General features: G+C 38.3%; 1 protein-coding gene across 3 annotated transcripts in view; it reads left to right on the top strand.

Annotated features, from left to right (window-relative positions):
- Positions 1–8152: 8152 nt before the first annotated feature.
- LOC107596126 (latent-transforming growth factor beta-binding protein 3) overlaps positions 8153–13592 on the top strand; it is a 51659-nt gene continuing 46219 nt past the window's right edge. For 2 of the 3 annotated variants that reach the window (XM_016286776.1, XM_016286774.1), the window contains exon 1: positions 8153–8878. In XM_016286776.1, the coding sequence (XP_016142262.1) occupies positions 8638–8878 (241 nt within the window). In that variant the 5' untranslated portion in view covers positions 8153–8637. The remainder of the gene's footprint in view (positions 8879–13592) is intronic. The other variant, XM_016286775.1, reaches the window with a different exon arrangement.

Below are 13592 nucleotides of genomic sequence, written 5' to 3'. Positions count from 1 at the left end.
TGCTGCCCACTTTGCCACAGAGGCTTTAAAGATCCGGCTAGTCTGAGGAAACACCTCCGTGCACATCAGGGTGAGCCTGGAGCGGATGAAGCAATGGGAATGGCTGGTTTGGGAGAGGGAGATGGAGGATCCGTGGATGATGAGGATATGAGGTTCAGGATGTGGGGGGAAGAGGAAGGGAATGAAGGAGAGCCTGTGGTGGACTGTGTTTAGTCACAGAGTTATAGCTAAGGAAAACAATAAACATTTTGGTCTTTTCGTGAAACAAAAAACTGACTTAAAGGCATAGTTCATCCAAAAATGATCATTTACTCACCCTCAAAATGTTCCAAACCTGTATGAGTTTCTTTCTTCTGGTAAACACAAAAGAAGATATTTTGAAGAATGTTGGGGAAACAAACAGTTGCCGGAAGCCACTGACTTCTATAGTATGGGGGGAAAAAATACTGTTTGGTTATCAACATTCTTTTGTGTTCAACAGAAGAATGAAACTCGTACAGGTATGGAACAACTTGAGGTTGAATTTCATTTGTGGGTGAACTCTTCCAGCATTTTGTTTTTAAGGGACAGCTTTTTCCTTTTTTTAAACTCAAAACCGAAATGTGGTGATAACTGTACAACAGCGGTTACATCTTGTCCTGGACTTTAAAAAAAATTGTCTGTGACAACAGTTTCTTGTAGAGAGAGACTGACTTTGAAATCTATAACAAGCTCATTGTTTAACAATGTGGTTATGTAAATTTATCATGATGACTCAAATATCCACTTACTTCAAGTACATATTATATTCGATGACATCTCAGATGTCACATCATATAGACCAGGACATGTAGACTTTTAGCTTTTGTTTTCTGTGTGTACTGTGTTTAGTGTAGGGGCTGTTGACGCTCCAGTGGGACTAACAGGGTATCATAAGATCTGTTACTCACACGTTATGGGTGTTGTTATTGGTGTGATAATCATTTTAATGTGCCCTCTTTAAGAGAAAGCGCTACGATGAACACATTAAAGCCTTAACTCTGGTTATATTGCACAGGCTGACACACAGATGGGCATCAAGAGCTGTAGTGTTGTTTTAAATTTGGTTCTTCACCTTTATGTCGTTTAATGTTGTTCAGTGCATTATTAGATTTAAGTGTTTGGAGGGTGTTGTGTTCAAGGTGAAGATTATCTCACAGGGTGCTGATCCAAAGAATGAGAATTGTGACTGCCAGGGTTAATTCATCAGTTCACAATTCATGAGTTCAGCTGACTCATCTGTAAAAATGTATTTACATATCCAACTTAGCTATGTATTAGTATGCAGATTGTTTTTGAAGAATGAAGGCTTCTCCTTTAGGTTGAGGTATAATGAGCCAGCACAGAAATCAAGTAAACCTTAAAAGTGCTGCCCTCTACTGGATATATGAGGTTACTGCCAAGTTGTTGTTTTTTTTTGTTTTTTTTTGGTTGGCTGGTTGGCTGGTTGGTAAAGATAGAGTTTTTCTGTTGTGGCCATGGTGTCAATCTGTGTGGCTTTGTGAATACTTTTATATATATATATATATATATATATATATATTTCATGAAATGCCATTTTGTACATTTGCCTTGCATATTCTGTACATTGAATTGAAATAGATTAGTTTTAAAAATTTCAAGCCAGAAACTGGATCTTAAAAAGATCCATGACAAGTGTTTTAATAACTCTGTTTAAACTGTTCACTTTGTTACATTTCATTTGTTTCTGTGCCCACATGTGATGTAGAATTTAGAGATGTAGCAGATGTTTGAAGGTTGTGGTCCATCTGTAGATGACAAGAAGTTCAACAAAAATGACTAGTTAGCACTCCAAAAAATCTTCAGTGTAAACACTCATTGGCCTCATCCTTAGTAAATATGCAGAACAGAACGTTTGATACCATGTAATGATCCATATTTTTTTTGCTAGAATTAGACCAGTATTTTGGGCTGGTCTGCAACCTTTTAAGTGTGATGCTGTAATACAAGTTGAGGGACAGCAACACTTCAGCCAAATGGAGGGGAAGGTTCAAAATAGTTGTTTGTAATGTTTAGTTTCAATATGATCAATGTAATCTTTCATTCTCCAGAATTATACTTCACTGTAAAATAAAATACAGGTCAATTTACTTAAAAAAATAAATAAATAAAAGAAATCTACCGAGATTTCTTTTGCTATAACATCTGTACTTGCATATCCTTCAGTGTATATTTTCTGTCATTATACTCTTTAAGAAGGGCACAGTCATCATCTCAATATCTATAACAATCAAATTTACTCGTATTCAGAATGATGTACCAACATTACTATGAAAATTTAAAAAACTAAAACTTTTCAAATGTATCAATTATTGAATCTGAATTTTCAGACAAACTGTTTTTTGTCATTGTCATGTTCAAGAAACCAGTCTGAGCTTTGTGACATGCCGCATTATCCTGCTGGAAGTAGCCATCAGGAGATGGGTACACTGTGGTCATAAAGAGATAGACGTGGTCAGCAACAACATTCATGTAGGCTGTGGTAATTAAACGATGCTCAGTTGGTGCTAAGGGGCCCAAAGTGTGGTGCCATTACGCCACCACCTCAAGCCTGAACCGTTGATACAAGGCAGGATGGATCCATGCTTTCATGTTGTTTATGCCAAATTCTGACCCTATCCAAATGATGCAGCTGAAATCAAGATTCATCAGACCAGGCAAACTTTTTCCAATCTTCTATTGTCCAAATTTGGTTAGCATGTGCAAATTGTAGCCTCAGGTTCCTGTTCTTAGCTGACAGGAGTGGCACCCGGTGTGGTGCCATCTCATGTGTTTTGTGTTCAGAGATGCTCTCCTGCATACCTCGATTGTAACAAGTGGTTATTTGAGTAACTGTTGTCTTTATCAGCTCAAAGTCTGGCCATTCTCCTTTGACCTCTGGCATCAACAAGGCATTTTCACCCACAAGAACTGCTGCTCACTAGAGTTTCTCATTTTCGGACCATTCTCTGTAAACCCTAGAGATGGCTGTGCATGAAAATCCTAATAGATCAGCAGTTTCTGAAATTCTCAGATCGGCCTGTCTGGCACGAACAACCATGCCATATTCAAAGTTACATTCACTTAAATCACCTTTCTTCCTCAGTCTGATGCTCGGTTTGAACTTAAACAGATTGTCTTGACCAAGTCTTCATGCCTAAATGCATTGAGTTGTTGCCATGTGATTGGCTAGATGGATATTTGTACTAATGAGCAGTTGAACAGGTGTACATGAGTGTATAATGTATGTATGTAAACAGGGCTCATGAACTTGGTCAAATAAACAGGACAGTGTTATAGGTAGGGCCATTTGTGAGGGAGTGATGACTGGGATGAAATTAGACACATTTTCCTCTGACTATATTCATATAGTCTTTGTTTACAGTTTTATGAATAGTCTTTCTTTTCTGTGTGTTGACTTGGGTTATGCTGGGGTGAGACAGCCTGACTCACAGGATAACAACAGACTAACTACTTGAATTTTGAATTTGAACACATCTATGTTGGAAAAATGGAAATATCTATAATTTCCAAGAGAACAACATCCGTTATCATTAGTACGGCTTAATTGGTTCCTTTAAGGATCAATAATGTAAGTCATCCTGTACTAATGTTTATTTTTAATTTTTTTGTAGTCATAGTCATTTTAATTTTTATGTGCTCTACAATTCAAATGTTTGGGGTTGGTAAAAGAAAGAAATGTCTTATGCTCACCAAATCTGCATTTATTTGATCAGTAAAAGCAGGAATATTGTGAAATATTATTACAATTTAAAATAACTATTTTCTATATTTAATATATGTTAAAATGTTGTTTTAATATAGTTTAAAATGTAATTTCCTGTGAACTGAAATTTCAGCAGCCATTATTCTATTCGTCAGTGTCACATGATCCTTTAGAAATCATTCTAACATACTGATTTGGTGCTCAATATTATTATTTTTTTATTATCGATCAACAGATTTTCTGCTTAATATCTTTGTAGATTTTTTTTTCAGGAATCTTTGATGAATATAATGTCCAAAAGAACTATATTTATTTTTAAAAAATCTTACTGACCCCAAAATGTTGTAATTCCACAGCATGTGTAAGTAACATCAGCGTTACACCAGCCAGTTCAATTTGTCGCACATCATCTAAGTATACTTTTTTTTTTAGAATTGTACCTTACACAGAATCTGCTTTATATCTGTTGTCAGGCTTGTTTTTCTAACGTTCCCCATCAATCTCCTCAACCCCCAGAGATTTCCGTTGTTAAAATCCACTGTGCCGTTTTGCCCCAGACGATGAGACATCGGTCAGCCACATTTAGTTGATGTTTGGCCAGAGCTCTCCTCCCTTCTTGATTCTGAAGTGACTCATGTGTCCGCTCAGGCGTGATTATAGTCTCTGTGACGTAAGTCAGGACCACTCTGCTCTTTGAGCCCACACCCTGCCTCCAGACCACAGTCCTTGCTCTCCATGCTGCGGTAAGCAGGTTTTAATGTCACATTGAGGGTAACGTTTGTTGGGCTGAATGCTCGTCTCACTGCTCCGTGTCATCAGACTGTTATAGTGCTTATTCTGACAAGCATTGTTTTTCATTAACAGAGCTAGTCATGTATGTGGTGTTGAGGTTGTCTTGCTGTGAGAGCTCTCCTTCATGCTTAAAAATAAAGATTCTCTGTTGATATCTATGGCTCCATGAAGAACCTTTGCATTTCACAAAAGGTTCTCTGTATAGTGGAAAAGGCTTCTTCAGACCCTCAAAATGTTGTTCACATGGTTCTTTTTTAAGAACTGTTCACTGAGAGGTTTTTTAGGAACTCTTCTATGTTGTGAACCCCCCCCCCCTTTGGAACCTTTATTTTTTTTTAAAGTGTTGGTGTCCTGTTGCTGTTTTAAGACACCTGTTGCATTAATTATTGCACTATAATTTTAATCTAGTATATTCATATTATTTTTTTTACCAAATACATTTTTTCTGTAAAGGCACTAAACATTTAACCCTGTTAGTGACAGTGAAATTATTAATATACTGGCAGTATAATATTTTATAAGGACTTTATAAAGAAAGTTGCTTTTGAAATGCATTACAGTGGGTACGGAAAGTATTCAGACCCCCTTAAATTTTTCACTCTTTGTTATATTGCAGCCATTTGCTAAAATCATTTAAGTTAATTTTTTTTCCTCAATGTACACACAGCACCCCATATTGACAGAAAAAACAGAATTGTTGACATGTTTGCAGATTTATTAAAAAAGAAAAACTGAAATATCACATGGTCCTAAGTATTCAGACCCTTTGCTCAGTATTTAGTAGAAGCACCCTTTTGATCTAATACAGCCATGAGTCTTTTTGGGAAAGAGGCAACAAGTTTTTCACACCTGGATTTGGGGATCCTCTGCCATGCCTCCTTGCAGATCCTCTCCAGTTCGGTCAGGTTGGATGGTAAACTTGGTTGGACAGCCATTTTTAGGTCTCTCCAGAGAGGCTCAATTGGGTTTAAGTCAGGGCTCTGGCTGGACTATTCAAGAACAGTCACAGAGTTGTTGTGAAGCCACTCCTTCATTATTTTAGCTGTGTGCTTAGGGTCATTGTCTTGTTGGAAGGTAAACCTTCGGCCCAGTCTGAGGTCCTGAGCACTCTGGAGAAAGTTTTCGTCCAGGATATCCCTGTACTTGGCCGCATTCATCTTTCCCTCAATTGCAACCAGTCGTCCTGTCCCTGCAGCTGAAAAACACCCCAACAGCATCACTGTATATCGGTGTTAAAAAAATGGAGACTGGCACGCAACAACTTGCTTTTTCTATATGTTTTGCTCTCTGTGTGCATGTGTGTATTTTAGCATAAAATTCATATGTGTGTTTGAGCAACTGCGCGTGTCTGTTTTGGGTTTTAGAGCTGCATACCTATGTGTAGCCAAAAATGTAAGATCTGCCTGTGAACTTGGTGTGTGTGTGTGAGAAAGAGAGAGGAGCTCTCATGCAGTCATTTCCTCAGTGACTGAAAGCAAACATTCTCGCTTTTCTTAAAGGAAGTGACTCAGCTCACTTTCTCTAACGTTGCCTCTCCATCGTCCTCTCACTATTTTTTCTTGCCCATTTTCCCTCTCTCCCTTCTTGTTTATGCATGTCCTCTATAAAATCACTTCTCTTGGGTTTCCTTTTTTGGGGGGGTCAGATTTAAGAACAGGTTTAGCTTTATGTTTTCTCCTCATTTGGTAACAAGAACACACTGAAAACGTGTTTGTGTAGGATTTACCTTGAAACAAGTTTCACTCAGAAAATGCTAGTACATTACACAAATCATTTTTAAGGAAGTAACACATTGAATCAAACATGACATTTTTAAGTAGAGAAACTGAAATAGCATTTTCTTGTCAAATATACTCCAATAATCTTTGTTTTATTTACAAATATTTACAACCATTGCTTAATTTTAACCCTTTATGAAAAATACTAAGTGGTATTTTTGCTGCATAATATAGAATATTTCATATTTAATGAAATGTTAGGAATCTTTGTTGGATATCTTTTTAATTAATTAAAACCCCTTAACGGTCACTCACATTTTTGAACATAGACGTGAAAGTGCACGATCCAAACTTAAATTTTTATAATTCATGAATGAAACATGATATTGATGTACCATTTTCATGGTAATGCAGTGTTTGATTTTAAAATGGGTTTCAAAGGATGAATTTTGAGATTTTACGGTTTCAATTGATATATCATTTCTGATGATTTCTAAAGTGTGATAGAGAAAAAGGCAACAAAGAAGACTTTTTTTGACAAAGCTCAGAACTGCTGTTATGATGTAGATTTTTGAGGTGCACTCTTGTCAAAAATGTATCTATTACTTTTCCTGCATAATTTAACAAAAACATTGGTAAAATATCGGTTTAGGAGTCTTAGACCTTTCCAACGATATATAGTTTGTCATGATTAGATTAGGATTTAATTGTAATATAGTGAAGTAAACTTAGGTGTCCCACAGAGGGGACGGGTGACAGTTAAAGGGTTAAGCCACTGGTTGCAAATACCACCAAAAAAAATGCAAAAACACACAAAACAGAATATTTGCCTTAGAAATAATACAAATAATTGTAATTTTTTTTAAGGGCCTGTACATTGTACTCAAAAGAATGCCAGTTAATACTTAATTGTATACATATACAATAATACTTAATGGAATACCATGTATTATCCCTGCTGAAAAAAAGAGAGAATGGTTTGCTGTTTGAAGCAGGGCCGTAACCACCACAGACATTGACCCCATCCCCAGTAATGAGAAATGAATTAGGCTACAAAGAATATTTGAAATTCTTGCACTGCTCTGCTGCACTCCATTGCGCAGCGCTCTGTTTGTTGTTATGGATGACAATAAAAGTTTTAAACCTTACATTTTAAGGTTGGTGTTCCTTGCGTTCTAACAGCGCCCGTCAATGTAAAAATGATTGAGATGGCCAATCAAATCAAAGTAGTTTACAGAAGCAGAGTGCGAAACATTTTGCATTTAACAACTGTTTTACGATAGCCATGTTAAACGACCGACAGTAATATCCAGTGATGCCAACTACTCGACTTTTTCTCAAATATGGCCGTTTTGAATTGAAAGGCATACAAATAAATGTGAGTGTATGCATATTTTAAAACAGTATTTGCAAATAGTTAAAAAGGATCACCTCCTAGCTAGAATTAGACCTAGAATTGTATTCACTTTTCTAGTTCTTTGTGCTTTATAATAAAAAAACAGTCCCATGGTAATGGCCTTGGGTTGAAGGCAGTTTAGCTTGTCTCCTAGCCTGTCCAAACTGACAAAATCTCTCTAAAACCATTCAACAGATTTGTCCGACCAAGCTGGAAGACCAAGTGAACCAGGCCTTTTCAGCAGAGGTAGATTTTTGTTGTTGGGGGCGTCTTTTAAGATTTGTTAATCACATGTGGTAAATTGCGCTCTTTCGCCGCTCAGTAGTAAACACTAGAAATCAGTGTTGCGCATGCTGTTAGCTGGCATTTCCACTGCCGTTTGTGTGTTTACTGACCGTGTCTGCAGCGGAAAATCGCGCGCAGTACCGTCACCGGGCGCTTGATGAGTTCAAAATAGAGGAAAAGCACCGACGTCAAAACCGCTGAGTCCCGCTCCTGTACTGCTCTGGCCCTGCGCCAGCTCGGCTGCCCGTGGATTGGCTCTCGCTTTGCCTCTCCTCCTCCTAAACTTTCCCAAACTGCGATGCGTACACACGCCATCCACGCAGCGACGGAGAACTATGCCGTAAGGAATGAGGAGTTTTCCCACCTTATTCCACTGCCAGGTTGCCTTTTAAAACATGTAAGAATTTTAAAAAGCCTTTTAAAAATGTCGCAAACGGCCTCGATGCGGATAATCTGTATTTTTTATCCATCGAACCGGACGTAATTTTTCAAGTTTCCTACTTGAAACGGGAAAGGAAGGCATCAGGACAACTTTCTGCGCGAGGACTTTCATTGCCAGCGCTGCCTGGGAAAAGAGCGCGTACTTGCGTACTTTTCCCAAACGGGGCTGCAGGAGGGACTGCCTGAACCGCTCAGGCTTCTCGGCGACATACTGTGGGTGGTAGCGTGAATGCCCTGTGTTGGCGTTGAGGGATGCCAGCATGCCCTCGCTGATTCTCTCCCATCTGCTCCTCATCTGGATCGCGCTCCAGCGGCTGGCTCTGTGCGGCGAGCGCGTGTCCACTCGCGAGCGCTTCAAAGTGGTCATCGCGCCACTCATCTGCAAACGGACGTGTCTGAAGGGCCAGTGTCAGGACACCTGCGAGCAGGGCAACAACACGACTCTCATCGGTGAAAACGGACAGTCGGCGGACACATTGACCGGGCCAGGCTTCAGAGTCGGTAAGTCAATTCAAACGAGTTTATAAAGGTCATTATTCGGTTTGGTTTGCTGACAGGACTGATCACGAGCTCTATTGTTGAAGTTTTTGCCACACTTGGATGAAGGACCTTAATTAAAGAAGTTAAACCTTGAATGACTTGAATTCTATATTTGCTTACCCTCATGTTGTTCCAAACCGGCCTGACTTTATTTCTGATGTAAAAACACAAAAGGAGATGTAGGCAGAATATTAGTAACTGAAACGGTCAGTCTCCATTTACTTTCATTGCGTCTTTTTTTCCATACAATGAAAGTGAATGGTGACTGGGCCTGTCATTCTGCCTAATGTCTTTTTTATGTTTCACCTAAGAAAGTAAGTAATGCGGGTTTGGAAGTGTGAATCAGTTATGACAGAATTTTTATTTTTGAGTGAGCTGTCCCTTTAATGTACAAACTTTATGATTGAATATAGTCTATGGCATGTGAGTGGAAATGCAATAATAACCCCCTCTCTCTTTCTCCGTCTATTTCTCTCTCACTCTTGGTAATGGTTTCTCCATATTGTCTGGTTGGCAGCGTAGCTCTAGCTCGGAGCTGTATCAGATTGGATGTGGTAAGGCATGGTGCCATAAAGTCTACGCAGCAAGATCTGCACTGCTCACACACATATTCTCTTCTCTTAAACACACACGTACTGTACATTCACATTCTCTTTGTCCACATAAACACACACTTGCAGTCGACACACCCTTAAAATAGTTTGTGTGTGTATGTTTGTAAGAGAAACCCCCTTCTGCAAGGGCTGCTGCACCAGTTTGTTATTTCAAGTAAAGAATGCCAGGAGCTGATATGCTTCGAGAGTATATCTATAAGTGTGTGTGGGTATGTTTAGCTCAACATGTTTGTCTGGGTTTTTCATCAGTATTGTGATGAAAGTGATGGTTATTTTAGTTCTGCCTCTCAGCAGGTTCATTTGGTGTGTTGTCTTTCTTTCTCTCCCTCTTGCTCGCTCTAATTTTGCCTACTGGATGCCTGTGTGCTTTTGAATGTGTCGAGTCCAAAAATAAATAAATGTGGTAAAAAAAAAAATAGAGGAAGCTGAGTCACTGCTGAGTGAAAGCTACATTTATGGAAGTCTGAAGAAGTCCACACATCAAGCTCTAAGACTCTGACCAAGAGCATCTGTGGTTCATGGTGTGTGTGAGTGTATAAGGATGTGGGATAGGAGACTTACTTTCTGAATAACAAACATCATATATGACCTATATTCTCTGATTTGTTAGAATCAGATTCTAAAACAAGCACAGCTTTATAATTAGACATAGGCCAATAATTTGTTTGACAGATTTTTTTTTTAAACCGATATTCATCCTTTTCAGTGTAATTGTTTATCTTTTGTCTACAGATAAATTACATTGTTTTGCTAGTTGTAAAAGAAAAAGATTTGATTTTATTAAGTTGAAAGTCATTTGTAACTCTCTACAGTCATTTTCTAATTCTCACAGACACTGATGAATTTTGGCAGAATTTTTAGATTGCAAAAACCTGACCTTTCTAACCCTAACTCTACACGAAAATGATTTGTTATGTCTATAATGTGGACACATTCTCATACTCTTAAACACAAGTCCTTTTGTTTGAATGACAATCTGAGAATGTCTGTCTACAAGATTATGAGAATAGACAAGTAGCACCCAAAAGTTCTTTAATAATGCTACCCAACAGACCGGTTGAAGTTTTTGTTGTGGTTTTATTTATTTAATTTCACCAGACTTGAATTTTTCCTCACAAGGAATTTCAGTTGCTAGCTTAGCCTTGTCCAGAGTCCAGAGTTCATGGTGTTCAGTGGAAATAAGCACTGCAGCTACACTCAAACTGTACAATCATCGTCATTACAATAAGCCTTTATTTTAATGTCAACAATGAGTTCGTCAGGAAGTATTTTACCTTTTGCTTAAAGCCTGATTCATACATTTTACATTTTTCTCTGACTTAGAGGTTTCAGTCATGGATTGCACATACCGTCTGGAAAATCAGGGACCATAAGACACTCACATTTCGACTCATCTTATTTGATATGCAGAGTCTCTACCTTTTCATTTTGTTAAAGGAATGGTCACCAAAAAATGAGAATTTGCTGAAATTGTACTCACCCTCAGGTCATTCAAGATGTAGAGGAGTTGGTTTCTTCATCGGAACGGATTAGGAGAAATTTAACATTACATCACTTGCTCACCAATGGATCCTCTGCAGTCAATGGGTGCCATCAGGATGAGCGTTCAAACATCTGATAAAAACCATCACAATAATCCACCACACAAGTTCCAGTCAATCAAGTAACATCTTATGAAGTGAAAAGCTGTGCGTTTCAACATCTCGGATTGCCTGAGGTTGAGAATTTTCAGCAGCTTGCAATTTTTGGGTGAACTATTTGTTTGATTATTTACTGACAGTTTCAATAGCAGTTTGTTAAATGGGTCATGAATAAGGGATGCAGCGATTAACCGGTTTCGCGATTAACCACGCTTTAAAACGTCACGGTTAATTAATCGTAAAGGTTCCGCTAAACCGAGTGTTTCTGTTACACGGAACTGTTGCAGCTTGCTCAAAACGAAAAAAGTTACACTAGCGGTGCACCAGCTTAAAATGACGTGAGAGGCACGGAGGCTACTACATGCATTAGATGAACTGTGACAGAGGGACCAAACAGCGACGCTTTATTTCCACCAGAGAAATGCTTGTCGATAGTGTGGGATCACTTTGGGTACACCAAGAATGACCAGGGTGTCATTTAAATATTGCTGTAAAAAACTGCTGCTAAAGAGCGAATACATAAGGGATAATGCACTTACGACTGAAAACTACTGCGTGCGACTGAATGTTTTAGCAGCACCAGTGCGACTGACCCGATCATCATCATACTTGTGATTGCGCTCAGGGGAGCTTCAAAGGTTTACGACTGAAAACTACTGCGTGCGACTGAAAATGTTTTAGCAGCACCAGTGCGACTGACCCGATCATCATCATACTTGTGATTGCGCTCAGGGGAGCTTCAAAGGTTTCTACGTGTTTTTGCAGCGTTGAGTAATGCATCACAGACATATCTCACTAATCCTGTCATAAGCAAAGTGTAGACAGGGTGTAAATAAGAGATTCATTGCACAGTGTAGAGAGCTTCGTTGATTATAGATGTGAGATCGCGATGAACTAAGATGAGTGACAGCTTTTAATGATTTTTAAGGGAGTTTGTAAATGTGATACTGATTTAATACAATAAACAAGTTAATATTAAGTGACTTACATAGTCAGACAATAACACTATTGTCTGATTTTGCTCTATTTCGTCGTCGAAAAAAGTTTAAAACAAAGACACAGCAGAGCCGCTGCACATCTCCATTCAAACACAGCAGTGTTTCGTTTATGAATGAACTTTTTTTTTTCAGTGATTCATGATTACCTATTCATAAAAACAGTCACTTGATTCATTCCTGATAATTGTTAATACTGATTTCATTTGATTGGTAACTTATATTTCTTGTTCTACTTGTTTTTTATTCTGTCGTTTTAATTAACATTTTAAAAAAGTTCAGCCGATTTCACGACATCATAATTCAGTGAATCCTCAATTGGCAAAGCCGCCACAACCTCTTGGGCTTTGCCAACGAGATTACACTGCAATAACAATGCCCACATATCCCTAGGCCATTTCAATTTAACCGCAACTCGTTCGAAGGCCACAAAGTAAGAATCGACCTCAGTCTCGCGGAATGGAGGTACGAGTTTGACATACTTACTAACGTCGAAGTCGGGTTGACCCATCTCCGAACTACCAGAAGTCGGCCTGGTGCGTGGTAATGGAACTGGACTTTTACACTTTTGAGCTTCTAGGTCCAATCTACGCAGCTTAACATCTCGATCAGCGGTTATCTCCAGCTCTTTCAGACGAAGCAGTTGCGTTTCATATTCTTGTTTCTTAAGTTCAAGATCTAGCTCTTTCAAACGAACAGTTACCGTTGGATCGAACTGAGAATCTTTTTTACCACTTACCGAATAAACTTCGCTAGTTAACTCCTCTCCATCAGACACCTGTGTCTGTGCGTCTCTCCAGTAGGCTATTTAATCTATTTTATTAATAAAAGTTACGGGGCAGCATTCTCAAGAAGTTTGTGTCCTCCTGAATGTTTGTACACGTGTCCAGCGCGATCTCCGATCTCATAAACCAAAATAATAGACATGATTTTCTCAGGCCACATGTAAAATCACATGAATTATGATTGTTAAAATTAATAGGCTACATATGGATGACACTTGATTACAATATTTCAGTTTATTTCCATCATTAGTAACAGTTTCCCCTGTGGGACAAATAAAGTTAATATTAGTCGTATATTAATAATAGGCTACTTCATTAACTTTGTTATTTACTATCCCTGTTGTAGTATTATAAGTAAAAACCAACAATTTTTCACCATGTTTCCAAAGTCTCTACCCCAGGTCCAAAATAATGTAAAGAATGTACAAACTGAAAACATTAAATACTTTTGCGATCTATTTCCATTTATTTTCAAGAGAGAAATACTGTCATGGATGTTTACAGAGCAGAGGTCACCTTTTTTTAATTCCAATGGGAGAGATGGACTTTTTTGTCTTTTTTATAATTTTTTGCTGTATTGGTTACTGTGTCATTTCGGTTTCAAAAGCCAGCAATAAATAACACTAATATCTAAAGAGTGT

The sequence above is a fragment of the Sinocyclocheilus grahami genome, unplaced genomic scaffold, assembly GCF_001515645.1.
Source record: "Sinocyclocheilus grahami isolate Dianchi unplaced genomic scaffold, SAMN03320097.WGS_v1.1 scaffold215.1, whole genome shotgun sequence".
Lineage (NCBI taxonomy): Eukaryota > Metazoa > Chordata > Actinopteri > Cypriniformes > Cyprinidae > Sinocyclocheilus > Sinocyclocheilus grahami.
This window is presented reverse-complemented; position numbering and strand designations above follow the sequence as displayed.